This window comes from Pollicipes pollicipes, unplaced genomic scaffold (genome assembly GCF_011947565.3).
Source record: "Pollicipes pollicipes isolate AB1234 unplaced genomic scaffold, Ppol_2.1 Scaffold_2555;HRSCAF=2994_pilon_pilon_pilon, whole genome shotgun sequence".
In the NCBI taxonomy this organism is placed as follows: Eukaryota; Metazoa; Arthropoda; class Thecostraca; order Pollicipedomorpha; family Pollicipedidae; genus Pollicipes; species Pollicipes pollicipes.
The window spans coordinates 12,254,948-12,274,769 of NW_023596136.1; the positions used below are offsets into that span (position 1 = coordinate 12,254,948).

A 19,822-nucleotide genomic window follows, 5' to 3' on the forward strand; every position below is an offset into this window, starting at 1 on the left:
GGGGCCAGGGGCCGGCCGTGGCCCGGCCGTCCACCGCGCCCGGCCCGGCCCGGCCCGGCCCCGTCCGCCACTCGGCCCTGGCATCGCCGTCTCATCCACTAGTTCAATGTGTGAGTCAATGTGATGGAAGTCGGTACAATAAATACGTGAGCTAAGCGGCGCGTTTGAGGGGCGTGGGCGCGGCGCTGGGCCGACGGGCTCGACCCGGCCGGTTACCTCACCGGCCACACTGGCCGCGTGAGTCACAGGCGGCATGAGTGGAGAGCCGGGGACGCTGTGCAACAGCGTCACCGGCGCAGACATCACAACGCGGACACATCGGTTAGCCGCCGCTGTGCCACTCCATACGGGTGTGTTTGTACTTGACAGATGCGTTTATTGTACAGCTTTACAGCTTCCGTCAGCAAAAACCCACTTGTGGAGCACGAACCCAGGTTCTGTCATTTGTCATTGACTGTCGTTGACCGACACGTGTTTTTTAATGGCAGCATCATGTAAAAGCTTACTTTTCAACTAGCGTAGCACTCGCCCAGTCGACAGCCGCGTTTCCACCGGTTAATCAGGCCTGCTGTTCTACTTGGGTGTACGCCGCGGCTCGGCGGAGCGGTAGCGATAGCAAGCAAACAGTAGGCGATTATTCTCGTGGTTGCTGGACTCATCAGGCTCTTCAGGGACAGCCCAGACCGATGTGGTCAGCCATAGGCTTAGACACTTACAATCCGGACCGTTTTCAATGACCCACGATGACGCATCCGTCTCTAATGTAGCCTGCTGGCAAGTAGCTTGTTCTTGCTAGCACCACAGTGCATTTCACGGCAGAACAGTAGTCACGTTATTATTGAGACGAGGGGTAGACATGATCTAATTTTATGCGCATGTGACGGAACTTTGTAGCACCTAAACATCTTTTTTGCTTCGTTCGATGCCATGTGCTTTGGAGTTTTAGTTGGTATGACCCAGGACAACCTAGCTACGGTATCTATAGATACCTAAGGTTGCGCCACCAGTGTCTGCTGCTGGGTCCCGATTTGTATTCCCGCAGTTCAGGCAGGAGAGTTGGCGAGTTTCGTACCTTGTCCCGCGCGTTTCTGATGCCCGACCTTGCGCAGCATTTCTCAAATATTGGCCAAACGCTGCTGAAAATGGTAAAACTGAAGTGACTTCAGTTGTAAGCGTACATGACACACTGTTGCTTGTCCCATCGCATGCCACTGGGAGAGCAATGTTCTGCTGCTTTGGCACGCACATGCCTCCCACGTCACGTTATTGCTGAACTGAGCTCGCTGTCAAGCCCGCTGCCCGTCGCCAGCTGGACCCATTTTGGCGTTAACCAAACGCACTGCTGTAGCCCCCAGCGGAAAAACCAGCTACGAATTATGTTGTGCTATCATATAATCGGATTTGTATCATAATCTGAGTGAGATATTGATCAGTTGGTACCAGCAGTAGATTATTTATTTCACCACGTCACTGAAGTCCTCTGAAATGGACTCGAGGAACGTTGCTGTTCTCAGCCTTGCTCCGGGCAACATTGTTCGCCTCGGCCATGGCATCGGACAACAGGTACGTCACACGCCGTAGAAAATATACCGCTGCTGTCCATGCTCGACGCATCATTTACATAATGTGTTAAAACTTGACCCATTAGGCGTATCATGCCACAATGGCTTTTGACGCATGGATGTAGCTGCCTGTTAAGTGTTACGCTTTAAACAGTTCAATCGGCTTATTCGTCTAGCAAGGAGCAGGCGCGAAGTAGAAACGCAGATGTGCATTACTGACGCTATAGATTCTAGGTTGCAAACACCAATTTGCGGGCTAAGCAAGATAGCTCTTTGTGTAGTCCTGTCCAGTTCTGAGTCTTTTGTCAATTCGATAACCCGCGATAGGGTCAAATATGGTTTGAAATTTGAGCTCTGAGACGTCATGCTGCAGGGCCCCCTGCACACCTCGAAGGTAACGGGGGGTGCACCATGAGTTTCAGCCACCTCATTGGGGCTTTTTTCCAAGGTGCAAACGGCTCTGTGGTCACGGTAAATAATAAGCGGTACGTCAGCATATTAAAATGCTTGTGGAGGCAGCTGTATCAAGGCCCCGAAGGCGAGAGAGAGGAAATGTGATCCCAGTGTGACGGGGCGACTCTGCATGCGTCCAGGATGGCGCTGACCTGACAGGAGGACCACCTCATAGGGCGTACTCTCAGCTGAAAGACAGACAACCGGTGGGTGCTTTACTGTCTGGACCTGACCCCTCTAAAATTAGACCCATGGGATTCCTGAAATAATCAATCCACAGCGTAATCCACAGATATCCCAGAGCCCCCGGTAACCTGAAGAGTATCATCGGCCAGGTCACGCAATATCACACACGATGCATGCGCAGGGGCTAGTGGTGAAGCGCCAAGGCGCGCAGACCTCTGCCCCCTACAAAAAGAGGAACCGAGAGTACCTGGAGTGCGCGCTATAAGGAGTTCTCCAAATGGTGGCAAGGCTGCGACGAGGCATGATGCAAGTCTTCATGGTCTGGCTTTTTTACATCAATACGTTTGTCATCGTGACCTGTCATTTTTAGGCCTGACCAGGCATCCTTTTGTTTCGACCTTGCACAACGGATTATTTCGGATTATCGTCCTCGTACCGTTATGTGTCAGCATGAGTACCGATTGCTGTGTTGGCATCTTCACAACGCTTCAGCCAGTCGATTCGGCCGTATGGTGCTACTGAGTTCTTAAAGGGACTGGACGGTTTTGGCTTTTGGACGTGTACGCGTCACACGCCCAAGGCTTTCGATGGAGCTAATGGGATCCGAACCGGGATCCTTTGATCACGAGTAGAACGTTTTAATCACAGCATTTATTGAGGAGTATCATATGTTGATGCCATAACTCATTCTTATCTGTCTCCTCGATATTTGGTCGGTTTTTACAAACCTGGGAGCCACATCGTCGACCGAGCCAAGGAGAGCTGCACATTTGCAGCAGTCCCCAGAACCGCTTTTGACATCTAACTGCGGAAAAATGTCCCGCCCTTGATCAAATTCTCTCCCCCCCCACACCTCCCCCCCCCGACCCTCCATTTACAGCTGGTTTAGTCCTGTTATATATTGCCTGCAAGATATATCATATCTTGCAGGCAATACGCTACATCCTTTTTGTTGTTTTTTTTTTAACTTGAGCGCAGGAATAAAGTGACTTAGATCTGAGTAGAAAACGGAATTGAGGTGGCTGGGTAAATTGTCTGAGTTGATGTCTGAGTTGTCTGAAATTGTCCTTTGAGGTTAACATTTCTCAGATCGCTCAAGTCATCCGGATGTACACCACCGCCCTCCCCCCCCCCGCACCCACACACACACACGCCAACAATTCCTCAAAGACTTTGGCAGCCCCTCAGGAAGTGCGTGGGTGTCGAGATTGCGTCTAGTGTCCACTTTCATCAGCCACTTGAGGTCCTTCAAGGCGGCTTTAGCATGTCCGGTGCCTTGGTGATAATGCGGCAAGGATGGAGCTGGTGCTCGATAACGCCCCACTTCTCCAGGAAGTCTCTTGTCTTATTGGCAGCAAATGGAGGTCCTCCGTCTTTCAGAAGAAGATTCGGAGCCCCGGCAGACTCGAATAGTTGACGCAGACTGCTCCTCAGCTGGCCCTCAGCTGCCCAGACGCCCAAGTGACAGGCCCATGACTAGCCTGACAGCGTGTCCACATAAGCCAAGTACTTGCCACCAGCGTATTCGAAGAAACCCGCTGAGACGACTTTTAAGGCCTCTCGTTGGCCAAGGCACCTGCAGAATCGGCTCCTTTCACTGCTTTGGCCAGCACAGCTGGTGTTCTGGCCGAGACTTAACCACGTTGGAGACAGCGTGGTCTGTGTCTGGTGAATATATCATTTGTCGTGTTCTCCTTTTCTTCTACTTTTCTCCTTTGTTGGTCGCATGCAGCTTATGGAAAGTTCACAGTGAAAGGTGCTGAGTACAACTAGTCGCTGCACGCAGACGACTAAGTTGTTTTCCATGCTGCCAAACGACCTCGCACGTTCCAGCACGACCAAAGCTGCGGCTCCGCTTCCGACTGATGGTACGGAAAGTCAGTGAACCCAACTTTCTTCAGCACAAGGACTCAGGACTGCGTTTGGATGTATCTCGTACAGCTGACCATGTCGCTTCTTCGAAATAAAGCGACATGATCTGTGTTCCGTCTTCTTCAACGCTGGTCACCATGCACATGATCAGGTCGGAGGTCTGAGGAGTCTTTCTGCTACTCCGTCAACTTCACTGGGTGCCTCAGCTGTATGTCTTGACAGTGTGTCAGTCATGCAGCGGAGCTTGATCCTGACGCCAAACCGTCACGTAATCCGAAAGCGCAAGACGCTGTTGAAGACGCTGCAAACGAGGGTTTGCAATCTCCTGGAGGCTGTGCTTAGAATAGGCACCAGCGGCCTTCTTGAAAACCTGCATTCCTTGCAATTAGATGGAACACTTGTTGATTACACAAAGGTCGGGAGCATTTCAAGTGCTGTCATGGTATGCCGGAAGCGCGACGCACGTTAAATGAAGCATCACTTCCCTGCTTTCTCGTGCTGCCCCACGCAAACTCCTACTCATTTATGACGTGCTGCATCTGTCTGGAGCGCCAGTCTTCTCCCTGCATCGAAGACACAAAGAATTGGCGATTTGACCAGCGCTGCCTTGACTTTACTGAAAGCCTTGGTGTGTTTCCTCGTCAACAACCATGCGCTCTTCGGACGCAGCTGCTGCCACAGAGGCTTTGCAGCACATGCGACTTCCGCTGAGAACAATTTTATCTGGGTGAAACAGATCAAGGAGGAGCATGAACTTAGTCAGATTTTCTCAATGTGGGAGGTTGGAGGCTGCCGCCGAATTCTTCCCGTCAGACGTGTAGTCGTTAGCTCCCTATGTTGCAATCACAAGTCTACTCCTTCGGATGCAGAGCTACACTTCGCCGAGTTCAACGTGACGCCGCTGTCGTCACAGCACTTACGTATGTCCTACATATGCTCCAAATGCTTGTTGCAGTGTTCCTTCCAGGTGATAATGTTATCACAGACTTACATCTTTGTGCTACGCCACCCGGAGCCATGCGTTATCACCTCGCTGTTTGGAGACATCCCCAGATAACACCAATGTCATTGCAGCTTTCTCAAAACGGTGCCTTTCCATGGCACAAGCGGTTCGGCGATGTTCTCATGGATGGATTTGCTCAGCTGTTCACGCACCTTGCCACGCTAGCAGGCTGGCATGGCCCGCGAGGTGCGCACAACAAACTGGACAACGTCCTTCCTTACGTCGCCAGACATCCATATTGGTTAGAATGTGCTAACGCTCTTCGAGAGGGTTTTCTTCATAAAACTAAAGTGACTCTGACTCTCGCTGAGAATATCCTGGACTATCGCGAGATGCTGCTCGGATCTGTATGTCTGTGGGAGGATACTGAGCTTAATGCAATCATACCACGAACGCAATAGCAATAGGGTTAATATCTCGGCAGCACCTTTATTGAAACAATGGAATAAGAATTCACTTCTGCTATTGTTTCGATAAATGCATGCTGTCGAAATATCAAACCAACTATATTTTCATTCTTATGCTTTTCTCCGAGGAATGGGGCTAATACTACTGTCTTATCTAACACAATATTAGATTTGTAGTCTATGATGGGTAGAAGACCATGTGTCACTTGGAATGAATGAGTCTTCACAAGACAGAAGAATCAGTGGTGTTAATCAATCAATCATTCATGCTAAGTTGCGAGATAAAGTATCCGGGCTTACATTTAACCGAAAAACAAAGGCCAATCAAGTCATAAAATGGTTTCCCTAATGTCTGAAGAAACCCCTCAATTGAGGACATGATATTGAAGTTATGAGTTCAAGTTACCCAGCTGCACCCTACATGGCTACATCATTACGAGGACATATCAAAGAAGATCGTCTTTGTATATTGGTCAACGCTTTCCTTCGTTTTTGTAATATTCCAGCCAAAAATATGAGAGTCCCAACCCAACATCGGAGCGGGGGGGGGGGGGGGCAGTTAACACTGGGTAAGGCCCCGCGCAGAAGAATGCAAATCGACACCGTGTGCGCAGGGCTGAGAACTGTTTTCAGTTAAGGGGCTTTAGCCCCTCCCCCACCTTTGAGAAAGAAGTGGCCCAAATACGTGGAGGAAACCATTTGTTGGTGTATTTGGGGAGGGGTAGGTTTCGTCATTATTCACGGCTCAGTTCCCCTCCCCCGCACCAACTCATTCGGCAAACCCGCCCCTGATGCCGTGCTTTGCCTTATTGCTGTAATGTGTGTTGACATGAAGGCGTTGCCTAAATAACCCTATTATAATATACAATACTGAAGCACTATCATCACCATGCTGTAACCACTATCTACTATCTAGCACTTTACCGCACTATCAAGCACTATGCTGTAACCGACTCATAACCTACCGGACTTAGAGATGACAATAAGAGCCCATCATTTTTCCGAAGCTTTGCAACTCTAGTGCATACCCTTATTAGCTTAGGATCCGGCGTCACCAACATAATGCTAATCAATAACCGATTTCCTCCCCGTCACCACTTCACCACGCCGCACGGAGTGGCGAACTGGTTTTTGCGATGGCCGGGGATGTAGTCCCGCAAAATGTGGGGGCATTGTACTGGCATCTAGACGGGATGCCGAGGGACAAGCGTTAAAAAACGAAGCCTGTCCACAAAATACGTCAGCAAGCTTTTTCTCCACGGGTTTGTCCCGTTTCTTTTCTTAGGATTGGGGAGTGGCTTGGAGCCCTCTAATCAGGGGTGTAGTTGCTTATTCGGTTGGGGGTGGGGATGGGGTGGGAACTAGCCCTCTAACTTTGAGAACAGTGGGCCCAATCTGTAGAGAAACCCGTTTGCCCGTGTAATTTCGGAGCAGGTAGGGTAATTTCTTACTGTTCAGACACCTTCCCCGACATCATTTTTCAAAACTTCTCCCCTTCCTGTAGCTGAATAGGAAACTCACACCCCTGGCGATGAACTTGTTTCCGAACGAGCTTTTGCAAATTTTTAGGAATGCTGTCAGCAGCCCGGGCACTCCAATCTGCCTTTCAGATGTTCGCAAGAGGGCACGTGCGCGAGCAGCGTGCCCGCAACCGGGTCATCGCTCTGACGTTCAGCACGCTGATACAGGGCGGCGGAAAACTCATGGATCCCATTAAGATACGATGCCGGAGACTCGTGGCCCGCTGCCGCCGATGTCGCTGAAAGTGTTCCGCGGACGCCGCGTGCGTTGCCTTGGCGACAGGCGGCGGCGGGCGCGTGTGATCGATAGCGTGCGGCCGAGCTGGCGGCGCGGCCGCCAACAATTGCACGTGACCAGATGCTGCCAAAATTACGCTGTCGTGCGCTTGTGACGCCAGGGAGGCAAATTTGGTGAGCGGACGGGCTGGAGCGCGACGTTGAGGAGGCGCGAGATGGCCCTTACGCGAGGAGCTACTCAGGTACGTGTACGAAGGTGTTTTGGTGGGTTTTATGCAGATAGGATGCATTTGTAAGCAAAGGTATGTGTTGCGGTGAGGCGAACGGAGCGACGGGGCGAGCGATCTTGAATGGAGTGATCCGAGTTGGCTTGATTTTGACCTGATACTTGATCTGCTATAAGGCAATTACGAGCTAAATATTTACATCCGTTCAAATCCTGTTTCACTACTAAGCCCCATGCTGCTAGCCGATTATCACTTTCGGATGATTCGATAGGATAACGGATGGCTTAGAAGAACAGTTATTGGTCCCGGCCAGGAATGTCGCTCCCACTCTAACACCGGCTGAAATGAGTGAGAAACGCGTGGTTTTGCTGGGAACAAGTGATCCTGACCGTCAGCTGTTCGACCGCGGATCAGCTGTTGTCTTCGCCTTTGGTGTCGAAAGTGAGGCGCGCGCGATTACTGTTAAACGCAGGATTAATATCTGGGGTGCTACTGGTTGTTGGGTTTTATATTAATGAGCATTGGCTCATTGACCCACAGACCCACATGACCCACAGGGGGTCGGGGGGGGGACGTGCCTCTCCAACTTTGCCAGGTTTTAATATTTCGTGGCCTGCTGCACGCTTATTTCCACGAGTGTTGATCTCTTAAATTGACTGAGACAGCTAGAGTGTCCAAGCCTCCAAGAAGTCTCCTTGCGTTTTCCAAGTTGTCCTGCCTCCGCAACGCGCAATCAGCTAACAAGTTCGGGAGGGAAATCAGTGGCCAATGGCGGGCTCCATCCCACTAGTAAGCCATGGACCATGGGCGTATAACGTATTCTTGGGGTTTTGAGGGATGGGGAGGGTTGATCATGGCTGACCTAAGTCAGTCCCGCACACCAGAGCCTGTCGGTTTAACCTTCCAAAATTATGCGTGCGTGGTGGTCATAGGTATACAAAGTGTATTGCTCAGTCTGTCCCGCGACTGTTTTCATTTTTAGCTGGCTGGGCGAACAAACGTGATTTGAACTATTTGGATCGTTCTCGATCCAAGTCGAGTACACAAACTTGGAGAATCGGTTTGCGGGAACACAAAAGATTGCATATGATCGCCATTGCCAGAGACGTTTGCTGCTTGATTCATAACGATTTGATTACAACACATTCATCTAGTTCGTGTAAAAACCGTATTTTCCATTTTTGCCCACCGTTTACCGGTCCCAGCGGTCCTAAATGTCTTTAGTCACACACTTCTCAAGACCATCGCCACGGCGAAGTCAGAGTCATTAATGAAAACGCGCAGAGTGGATAAAAAAATGTTAGAAGCAGGTGCCGACCTTGCCGTGCTCTGAGTATTAATATTAGTACCATGAAAGAGAGCATGAAGTTGTTTTGAATGGAGAGTGCTGGTAGGTTAATTCGCAAATTTTCGGACACATTCCGGAAGGAAATACGCCTGATATGCTGGCATTGTCGACCACGAACAAAGTGTGTCATATTTACCCCATTGTGTTTACAATAACAAGCTGGGGAGCGGATTTTCAAATTGGAAGAAATAGGTGATCAAGTCGGAAATGCCTTGCCGGAGTCCAGTGTCCAGTTTTGCCAAACATGGCGTCTTAAGGATGAATGATGGCAGATGGGGAGACTGGGAGGCCCGCAGCTGCCGGGAGTCTGCTTTTTTATTTTATTTTTTTTGGTTTAACACGCGCTCGGGTGGGGGTCAAATTGACACCCCCGAAAGTTTAGAGAGCGATAGTTTCTGGTGCTCATGTCGAATTTATTGATAGGAGGAACCGCATTAAACATCATCCATGGACTTCTCACAGGTCAGAATACGTCATGGACTTAAAATGGCCCAGGTCAGCATTTTGTGTTAGGAGCATACTGCCTAGCGTAATCTTTGTCGCCCAGTCAAATGCAAAACTCAAAGCAATCTTGTCGTATTTTGGTCACCTTGACCTTCAAAAGGACAAACAAGGTTAAAATAAGCATGTGACCATAGGACATAAGCATGTGACCGAAGCATGTGTCGCGGGTCCCGCGATCAGTCTTGCTGCCGATGCTGTATCGTTTCGCGTCGGCGAGCGTCGTCGCAATGGTCGGGAGTAGCTGGGATGTGCGTGGTGCTGAGTGAGGAATTTTCTGCCGATGCATTCTCGAGCTCGGGCAAAGGTTGGCTTATTGTTTGGTTTGTATTAATTGTTTCGTTGGAAGAAATCTGAAATTTAACGTCCCATTAAAAAATTAATCTCAAGGGATTGTGTGCTGAGGCACTGGGGCCATGTTGGACAACAAACGCTAGGCTGGCTAGCGGAAGCTATGTTGAGTTAACATAGGCAAGAGTAGTAACAGCATTATTCCGCGGAGAAAACCAGGAGAATGGAGGTAAAGGTTTTTTTTTGCTTAGACATATCCTGTTTTTTCAAGGAATGAGGCTATTATCACTGTCTTATCTTTGTGAATAATGTTCCTCGCACATGTACCTAACAACTACGTATGTTGAATTTATGTGCAAATGTTTACTGTACTGTTGTTTGTTACGTTAGATGTGATGACCCACTGTCTGCTGTAATGGAGGTTTGCGTCGAGATCTTTCTGCAGTGACCGTTGTGTGGTTAGTGGGTTGTTGGCAGTAAAGTGTTGTTTATGGAGTAATGTGTCTGCGAAAAGGAGGATACTGTTGGCCATAAGGCAATCTACCATATTAGATACAAAACTGCCAAAAGAGGTCCTAATATTGAGAACTGAGTCTCGAGAACAACTTTGGTTTCTGCCTTTCATATATGAGCATGGCCAATTAAGTAATGTTCGCATCGTTCCAAATACAATTTTGTCTTTTTCAAAAGCTCTGCACCAAATCTTGTCGGCATGTTTCATCATGTCCAAGAAGGCAGCGGTGAAGTCAAATCCGTTATCAAATGATATGTAGCGATTGTTGGCACGGGCGTAATCACCACTGGGTCGGTGACTTTCTTACCCCGGCAACTTTGGTCAGATTGGAATTTTATTGTGTTTTTACGTCCATGGATACAGATAAGGTAAGCCATCTGCAGCTGTGTATTGTACCTGGTTCTATAACCACTCCGCTGTTCAGAGAGAAGTGATCGATTAGTCACGTGATTAGACGTTCAGTCAATCTGTTTTCAAAATAAACAAGGGAATAAGGCTTTGGTCCGTGGTTAGTTTTGTTTGAGAATGCTCCTTTTTTGTTTCCTTTTTTATTGAGCCCATATACATGCCCTCCTTTCAGTAATTCTGGTGAGTAGTGAATACTTAGCCTGAAAGACATTACCAAATACAAAGTTAAGTTAGCGGCTGTATGAACTGCGCTGTCGCTGAGGCGGACGCAACAGACCGGCGGATTGTTCAGTCCGCGCCGACTCCCGGGGCTGCGGCCCGCCCGAGTCGAGGGTCCTTCGGCGACCGCGATGGAGTAGGGCATTCCCGTCCATGGTATCTGAGAGTTATTGAGGCTTCTGCGGAATTGTGTGCAGTGGTTTTGCATAACGGTTACCATTTTAAGACGTTCCATGTCCTTTGACGAGCACTGAGGCGGTGCGATGATGGCTTTGCTTCGCCTGCTTCATTATATAAATTCTGGCTGTTTGATCGGCCAAGTCGTGCACTCGTAGCGATAAAATCCGTTTCCACTGTTGATTTCGTTTGTTGTTGTTTGCTCTTGTTATTTGCTGTTTGCCAGGTTACGTTCTTTCGTTGTGGCGGTTCGCTTGCGAACGTAAATAATTGAAGCGTCTCATCCCTTGTGATGTATATTCAACTGTTTATATAAACGCTGATGATTAGTTTTCCTTAAACAGGACTACCCCCATGTTTGTCGTCGTAATGGGTCTGCCGATTTTATGGTGTTCTGGTGTAATGCCCTGGCTCCGAACTCTGCAACGATCCGCGCGTCAAGTCTACGCTGGCCGTACCTCACGATGTGTGCCGAAGCACCGCGCAAGGGTCACATGGCGGTGCTCACCAGTACCGGGACGACCCGGGTCGACCTTACCGGTGCCGGGACGACCCGGGTCGACCTTACCGGTGCCGGGACGACCCGAGTCGACCTTACCGGTGCCGGGACGACCCGAGTCGACATTACCGGTGCCGGGACGATCCGAGTCGACCTTACCGGTGCCGGGACGACCCGAGTCGACCTTACCGGTGCCGAGACGACCCGAGTCGACCCTACCGATGCTGAGACGACCCGAGTCGACCTTACCGGTGCCGGAACGACCCGAGAGATGACCCGGGTCGACCTTACCGGTACTGAGACGACCCGAGTCGACCTTATCGGTGCCGAGACGACCCGGGTCGACCTTTCCGGTGCCCAGACGACCCGAGTCGACCTTACCGGTGCCGAGATGACCCGGGTCGACCTTACCGGTGCCGGAACGACCCGGGTCCACCTGCAGTCTGGGCCCGAAACGGCACCAGTTGCCACAGCCCTCTGAAGCCCCGCTAAATCACCGCCGGCCTCAGGCAGATCACTTTATGGCCGCTCAGAAGAGTAGACTACGTGAGCTCAGTGCTGGTGCACAAAGATGGTCAATCTACACCTCGACGAAAGCGTTCTAGATCGCTGCAGATTGCAAATAGCAAGTTTCTCGCGTCTAGGTTTTTTCCGTGGGCAGAACAATCTCTTCATTGAGCCCGGTGTCAGCGTGCCTATCGTCAGAAATATGCAATGCCGCAGGACGGCGCGTTACAGCGCGGTATGACACTGAAAAGACCCTGAACTGAAAAATGACACTGAAAAAGACACAGAGCCAAAGGAAAATAATCTACAAAATCTACATCTACAAGCGGAATGACATCACCTGGGCGGTAGGTTCAAGGTATAAGCGGAAAAACTACTTAGCGTGCATTCTGTGGCTAATCTCACCAATTAAAATATGCGGACTTATTCTGTAAGATAGCCGTAATTCAACGAAGGCATGGGTATGGTGCAGCAAGAGTCTTGGCAATGGAAGGGGAGGCTTGGGTTTAGCCCCGTCTCGGAGATGATGTGGACAAATCAAGATCGGTGGGTCAAACTGGAATCTGGGCTAATCCTGGCCTGAGAGTGGTATATGGAATGTAAAGACGCGAAGATGTCCGTTGCACGAAAAATGGGGACCACGAAATCCCATCTCAGGAAAACTGTGGGGCACGTCACCGCTGGCCTGCGAGCATGATCTACTGGCCTTAGTGTAACCAATGTAACCCAACGGTTTCGCCTATGAAGGGATGAGGCAAAGAACTTAAAATTTCCAGGCCCCCCCCCCCTTCCATAAAAACATGGATTGGGTCCACTTTAGTTGGAGTGCGCTCAATGTTCGTTTTATTTTTTCCTGCATCTGAAATTACCCTAAACCTGGTGTCTCAACCTAACCTTTGGGAGCCCATCCATGCGCCAAAAACGAACGTAAACAAAGGAGCTGAAAATACCTTGTTTGTTGGCATGTTGGCAAATACCTTGTTTGGCAACAGCTTCAAGTTCCAGGCATCATTCGACGGCGTAAAACCACTTTCTGCAACAAGGAAAAACATTGACACGACTGCGTGCCCACGGTCTTGCCTTGCGTATGAGATATGGGCCCTAGTGCGGCTGAATTCGGACTCTGACTTGGACTTGGACTCGGTCTTGGTCTCGATCTCAGTCTCGGTCTCGGTTTTGGTCTCGGTCTCGGTCTCGGTCTCGGAGATCACATACTCACAATGTTTTGGATCTGTGTGCACCCGCATCGGTTCATTTTGGAACGAATTGGACCCATCAAAAACTCACAAATTTGGGGGAATAATGACCATGGATTCTGACGGGGACCTGAGGCGCTAAGACCCGGAAACCAGCTCGGACTCAATGAGCTGAGGAAGCTGGGACTCCGACCTAATTTGATTTTCATTCGAGCTTGAGCCGGGAGAGGAATGTGCGTTTTAATAGCAGAATAATACATGTTCTGAAGAAGACAGTTTGGTGTTATGTACATCAGTGTCTACTCCAGCGTCGGATGGTTGTGCTTAAATCCAGTCGTCTACCATGCGCAGTGAATAGCTTTGACTTAGTGACAAAGGCACTGGATTGCTGAACGGATATATAAGATGCACAGCTCAGACCATTGTGTTTGGACGGCGGGGCAAACTGGCATTGATGGCCCTTTGATATATGAGTTGCTATTCCTATTAGCGACTGTGTGTCTGCATTCTGTTCGTAGCGCGTAGGTATCGTGAATGGGGCCGGGTCTTGGCCCTGAGGATTCCGAGTCACTCCGGCTGCAAATCCTGGTAGCTTCTCCCGTCGCAAATATTGACTGTGCCCTTGGGTCAGGTCTGTCACGTTTGTTTCAGTTAGATTTGGCTGAGCTTGATTAGGTTAACTTGGTTTGGGTTAGGTTAGGTTTCTAAGACTTGGTATTGGCCAACGCTACTTTGTAAAACGTGCTTAGCCCACAGTTTAAACACGGAAGCCTGCTACCATAAGTCAATGCAGGCCTGCAAGTACTTCCTACAATAACACAGATGTAAGTCTACAGGCTTATTAGCATTTACATTTAGGGTCTACGTGAGGTTGAATTAAACGTTATTTTATACTGCTACCAACGTACATTCTTTACAGTCTGTATATTTTACGTTTGTTTTTTATTCTCCCCGACAACCTGATGCGAAGTTTTCCGCCTTGCGCAGTTCCGTAAGAAAATGATGATCCCGGGCTCACTACTTCAGAAAGTCACGTAAGGAATTGAACTCGGAGCTCATCTTTAATGCCTCAAACCCTAGCTCGGACTCAGAGACTACCGAGATCACCTGCCCGGACTCGGGCTCGGGATCACGTAGTGTGGAAAGGGTGGACTCAGACCTGAGGATATCAGGACATCATCTGACAGTACCGCCACAATCACCATCGCATGCTATTTACATGCGCCGCAGTCTTTCAGTGGATGCTGGCGAACCAGACCGCACATAACTGACATGGCGTCGTTGTTGGCAGTTTGAGCAGCAGTACGACCCGAAACGGATCGGTAACTGGGAGCTGCCGGACACACCCGACTCTGCTCCGCGCATGCGCCATGGCAGCACCAAGTTCATCGCCAACGACCGCGGCCACCTGCTGGAGAACACATGCAAGAGCAAGGAGAGCCCCTGGACAGGGTTCCGCCGGACGGTCACGTGGGACGGGCCGCGCCGGCCGGCCGGGCCTCACAGTCACAGCCGGCCGGGTACGGGTCACCGGAGAGGCGCTGTCGGGTCACCGGCCGGCCTGTCAGGAGGGGCACTGCTCAGCGGAGGGACCGTCAGGGATGGACCGTCAGGAGAAGGACTGTCAGGGGATGGACTGCCAGGAAAGGCATTGTCGGGTCACCGGCCGGTCCTTCAGGAGAGGCACTGCTCGCAGAGGGGCCGTTAGGGGATGGACAGTCAGAAGGGCTGTCAGGGGATGGACTGTCAGAAAGGCACTGTCGGGTCACCGGCCGGTCCTTTAGGAGAGGCACTGCTCGCGGAGGGGCTGTCAGGGGATGGACTGTCAGGAGAGGGACTGTTGGGAGTGGGACTGTCAGGAGAGGGACTGTTGGGAGGGGGACTGTCAGGAGAGAACCGCCAGGAAATGGACTGCCAGGGGATGGGCTTTCAGGAGAGGGACTGACAGGAGAGACACTGTCAGAAGAGGGACTTTCGGGAGAGGAACTGTCAGAAGAGAGACTGTCGGGAGAGTGACCATCAGGAGAGGATCTTTCGGGAGAGGAACGGCAGGAGAGAGGTTGTCGTGAGTGGGAATGTCAGAAGAGAAGCGGTCAGAAAGGAGAATTTGGGAACAGAGGCTGCGGCACCCAGTGTTTTGGCATGGAATTGGGCAGTCTGAACCTCTTATTCGGATGTTCACAAATTTCGCTAAACCAACGCTCTGCTCTCCTTCAGGTTACCAGAACATCCTGAAGCCGCCCCAGGGACGTCAGGCGAGGGAAAGTCGCCCGAAGGGTGCTGTAGCCACGCATCATGTCGAAGCCAGTACGGACGTGACCAAAGGCCGACCGGAGGTAAGCGATGGCCGAGGGCATCCTCCGTTCGCTATGCACCGACTGCATGCCTGTTAGCCTGCATTTCCAATAACCCGCCCTAGCGCACGCGATGGTCAAAACTTTCCTTATCACTGTATGCACTCTGATGCGCCTAATGCATGCATGTGGCAATGTCAAACATCGACCGAACTGTGCGCTCCGGCAGTGTTGTGTCAGCCAGCATGCCTACCTCTGCTGCCCAGCGGGAGCGCCAGGCGCATGCTCCCAGTAGATGTCGCGACTGGCGTGACACCAGGTGGCGTCCTCACGTCTGGAGGTGCCTTCTCCGTCATCGACGGGGAGGATGCCGTCGGAGCTGTCCTACGACCTGCGGCCGTATCTGGCTGAACGTGCTTTGCACAGACTGCACCGCAAAACTTCCTCCTTCATCCGTCTATGACCCTTTGGCGGTAAAGTGTTTAAAATGCACCGCGTCGGTATTGAGTTACATGGTTTCACAAACAGATGACTGGCTGTCGGGAATCAAATTTTTTCTTGTTCATTAGGTAATGTTAAAATGTCGCCGGTGGCCTCGATATATCGCTCATATGTATAAAAAATTACCGCATTGTTTTGTTTTAGCAGAGGACGTGATATGACTCGTGCACTAGCGACTGAATCATCTTCCATTCAAGTTGGCGCGGCTTGAACATGCCGTCTAAAAATGCTCGTTGCTGCAGCTTTATCACACCAGCTTTTGTCATCATTCTCCGGTTGAAACCTACTGTGATGCATTTCGCGATGGTCGCTGGAATCGGGAAGGTCGTGAACTCGCATCCATGAACCATTGTTGGAGGACACGGCGGACATTATTATCATTATTATTGGTAGTAGTAGTAGTAGTGGTATTAGTATTATTATTATAATTACTATTATTATTATTATCATCATCAGCATCATTATCACTGTCAGCAGCAGCAGCAGCAGCAGCATCATTAACATCATTCCGAACCTTGGCGAAATCCAGCGAGGGGCCATTCTAACGCCGCGGCGTCAGTACATGCCACATAGATAAACAGAGAACACGCAACACATGCAAATGAGACGCAACGCCAGCGATACACATGCGATGTTATAAAACATGAGCGACTGATGATACAATCAGCACTTGCACGTCATGGCCAGTTGGTCAATTTAGGTAAGTTATCTGATGAAAAACATTGCTTCGTCCTTGAACTCATTAAATTGTTTCGCCTGGTGCGCGGCAGCAGGGAGGTAATTCCGCGCCGCTACAGCTCGATAGCGAAATTTCCTTGTCACGCACTCTAAGCGAGGGTGTTTTTAGCGCTCGTGTACAGTACAGTTTCGTCATCGGTGATTCTGGTGTGCCACTGAGATACTTAAGATCGGCGCCTGATCAGAGTACTGACAGCCTGTGGCCCATCAGGCACGTAAATGGCGCGATGCAAACATATGCAGTCGAGGGTGTCCAATGAACTGGCCCAATTTCGACAGTCTCGTCGAAATTGGGTCAGTTTAGCTGTTTGCGGGATTCCGCGATGTGATCTCGTCTGGGTTTGCCGGCAACAATTTCGACCAGTGGTGATAGAGTGGTTTACAATATGTTACGCAACACTTCTCTAAATGGCGCGGATGTCCGGCGGCCGGGTCACGTGAGCCCGAGGGAGCCGATGCTCGGCATGGCGAGCTGCGGTTCGCATTCAGCTGGCGCTTAGAACACACCGCACAAAGTTCACAGTGCACGGGTATGAGCGGGCCTGCACTACGTCCGTGCCGTGCCATGCATTAAACGCGGCTCCCGCAAAAGCTTAGGTGGTATTCCAGCCCGAAAGACTAATCTTGACTTACAAGTTTCAAGTGGAGCAAGTGGGGCAAATGGGGCGCGCGAAAAAAACACAGTGTTTGGCATTGCACAAAGTTATAAAGTAAACATCTTGGAAATGGTCCAGTGCTAGTAATTAGCGCGTTGCAGATAATTTCGAACTGACCTGCAAGAAGATAGAAACAGCAATTAAGGTTTGGAGTTGGCAATTGTCAACATTAAAAGGCAGCACTACGCTATTTAAGGCACCCTTGGCGCCTCAATTGGTGTATGCAGGCCCCTGTCATCCATTCATCGGCCATAAGGACATAGGGACATAGGGACATAGGGACATAGGGGCATAGAGGCATAGCGGCCATAGCCACACTTATTCCACTGACGTCATCAACCCCTCTGTAATCAGAAGACCGCTACGCATCTCGTGGCGCAGCCCTCGAACCAGCTTTACGGACAACCGATGACGTCACAGGACCACGTGACTTAGCGGTCAAGTGGCCGGATGACCGCACCCGGTATATAGGGTCTTGGGCGTTTGCATGTTCGTTTGTAATACTGCCTCAGTAAATTTGCTGAAAATTCAGAGAAAGATCATTAAGTTCTTTGAGAAAGGGTCATCCTCTTAAAGCCGCGCAGCAAGCTCTTACGCAAAGTATAGGGTGAAGTGATTTGAGGGTCGGAGATGTAGAGCTTTTCCATTAATCATTGAGGTTGTGCTGGAGCAGACGTGTGCAAGGTAACACTGGGTCCGAATATTATCAGTCTTGAAGAGGAATAAAAAGCAAAGTCCTAGCTTGCGGATACTGCATTTCTATAAGCACGTTTTGATTATCGTCCACACTGGCACCAGTGGTTTAGTAAAAAACAACGACATTCATTGCAATATGTTATGGCATGAAAAGGAGCATCCACACGGCTCAAAAACCAGTGTCTTAAATTGACATGTACTTTACTGGAATGAGCATTATTACTGGCCTGGTTCGGTCCGATGGTACTGTTTAGGATAAATGAGCCTCAGAGAAAATATCAAGTTGAAAGCGTTAACATTCTAATGTACAAGCCCTTGCATCGGGTTACACCACAAATGTGAAAAGAAATGTGATAGCTGACGATCCAGGCAGCCAGCTAAGCGCGACTTAAAGGTCGCACTATTAGTTCTGTGATTTCCGGGTGAGGAAGTCGAAGAATCACTGATGGACCTAACTCTGATTTTTACTTGGCTGAACTATGTAGAATCGTTTTGAGACCCATATCGAGAATGGTATAATATAAAAGGCTGAAAGGAAATATTTAGACCTCTTTGTGCTTGCTTGAAATCCACAGAATTTCAATAGCTGCCACACCGAATTTTGCATCACACCTACTAGCCATTGGTGCATTAGGAATGTGATAAGCACTCCAGTGTGCCGTTATTGCGATGCTATAGATAAAATATCTGACTTTTGTACGATTGCCAATCATTACGAAATATATGGGCGCATATGTTTAAGAAATAGAATAGCAGATAAAATATCTACGTGGCAGCTGACTTATTGGGAATTATCGATGGCCACCATGCATACAACTTAACTGTGATCTTGAACACACAATGAAACACAAGGAGAAAACAATGAAAGCCTTAGTGCAAAATGTCGCACACAACAACGGTAAAGGGAAATTATAACATCAGGCACGAGAAGAGACGAAAGCAGAACACCAGATCGACTGAGACATGCGTTGTGTGTAAGTGGTGAGGGTATTTCGGGGGAGGGGAGGGAAAGCGGTTCGAGTTTTAAAGCTGGCGTATTGGGGTACGGAGTGTCGTTGGCAGCCTGGGGTGTGTGTGACGTAATGATGTGTAATGGTGATGTGTGTGGTGTCATGATGTGTAATGGTGATGTGTGTGACTTCATGATAAGGTGTGATTGGGTTGCTGTATCCTTCGGTGTTGGCAAAGTGTTTTTTAACTAGATATGCAAATGCTAGGATGTTGGTAGTGTTCATTGGATCCAAGGATAAAACAATGTCTTTTGAAGAATCAGAAATGGCAACAGAAACTCATTGTCCGAGGGATTTTGCGACACCCTCAGGTAAACTCCCCGTCAGAGATAAATACTGACAACATGACGACGTGGCAGCAAACTCATCACTTATGCAGGTTCTGGAATCGTGATACTTTGCAGACCGTGGACTCCCTTGAAAACACTCCAGGAATTTTTTCCGCTTCACGGACTCAGCGGATCATGGACGCCGTGGTTTGAAGGAACATCCCAGCGTTTGCGTTCGATCGTCACTTAATATATCTCATCTCCGAGCCAGCAGGAGCATAGCTTTGCAACGGGCAGCGCTGTAATCTGGGGAACGGCTTGGTCTCGACACCGATTGGGGCACGTATTTGGCATCCTCGCGACCAATTCTCCTAAAAAGATGGTGTTTTCGATCCGGGGTGTCTCGCAGCCTACTCATTAACACGTCTGTATGGCCTGGTCTTTGGCCTGGTATGACCTGGTGCCTGCAACGCAGTCCTGACAGCATCCAACGGGAGCGCGCACCAACTGAGGATGAGGTGTCCTCCAAGC

The 19,822-nt window shown here is 49.8% G+C and overlaps 1 protein-coding gene across 1 annotated transcript; it reads left to right on the plus strand.

Moving 5' to 3' along the window:
• The first annotated feature begins 7,404 nt into the window (after positions 1 to 7,404).
• LOC119104522 (protein Flattop) lies at positions 7,405 to 16,054 on the plus strand. The gene is made up of 4 exons (XM_037228240.1): positions 7,405 to 7,482; positions 14,419 to 14,647; positions 15,345 to 15,463; positions 15,651 to 16,054. Exons 1-4 carry the CDS (start codon positions 7,456 to 7,458, stop codon positions 15,714 to 15,716), a joined length of 441 nt encoding a protein of 146 aa, XP_037084135.1. The 5' UTR covers positions 7,405 to 7,455; the 3' UTR covers positions 15,717 to 16,054.
• Positions 16,055 to 19,822: the final 3,768 nt, after the last annotated feature.

What these genes read in the sequence shown, in the direction of transcription:
- LOC119104522 (XM_037228240.1), top strand. Translation starts at nt 7,456, where the DNA reads ATGGCCCTTACGCGAGGAGCTACTCAG. An exon ending in TTACGCGAGGAGCTACTCAG is followed by an intron (nt 7,483 to 14,418) that starts GTACGTGTACGA and finishes CGTTGTTGGCAG; the next exon opens with TTTGAGCAGCAGTACGACCC. An exon ending in TCACAGTCACAGCCGGCCGG is followed by an intron (nt 14,648 to 15,344) that starts GTACGGGTCACC and finishes GCTCTCCTTCAG; the next exon opens with GTTACCAGAACATCCTGAAG.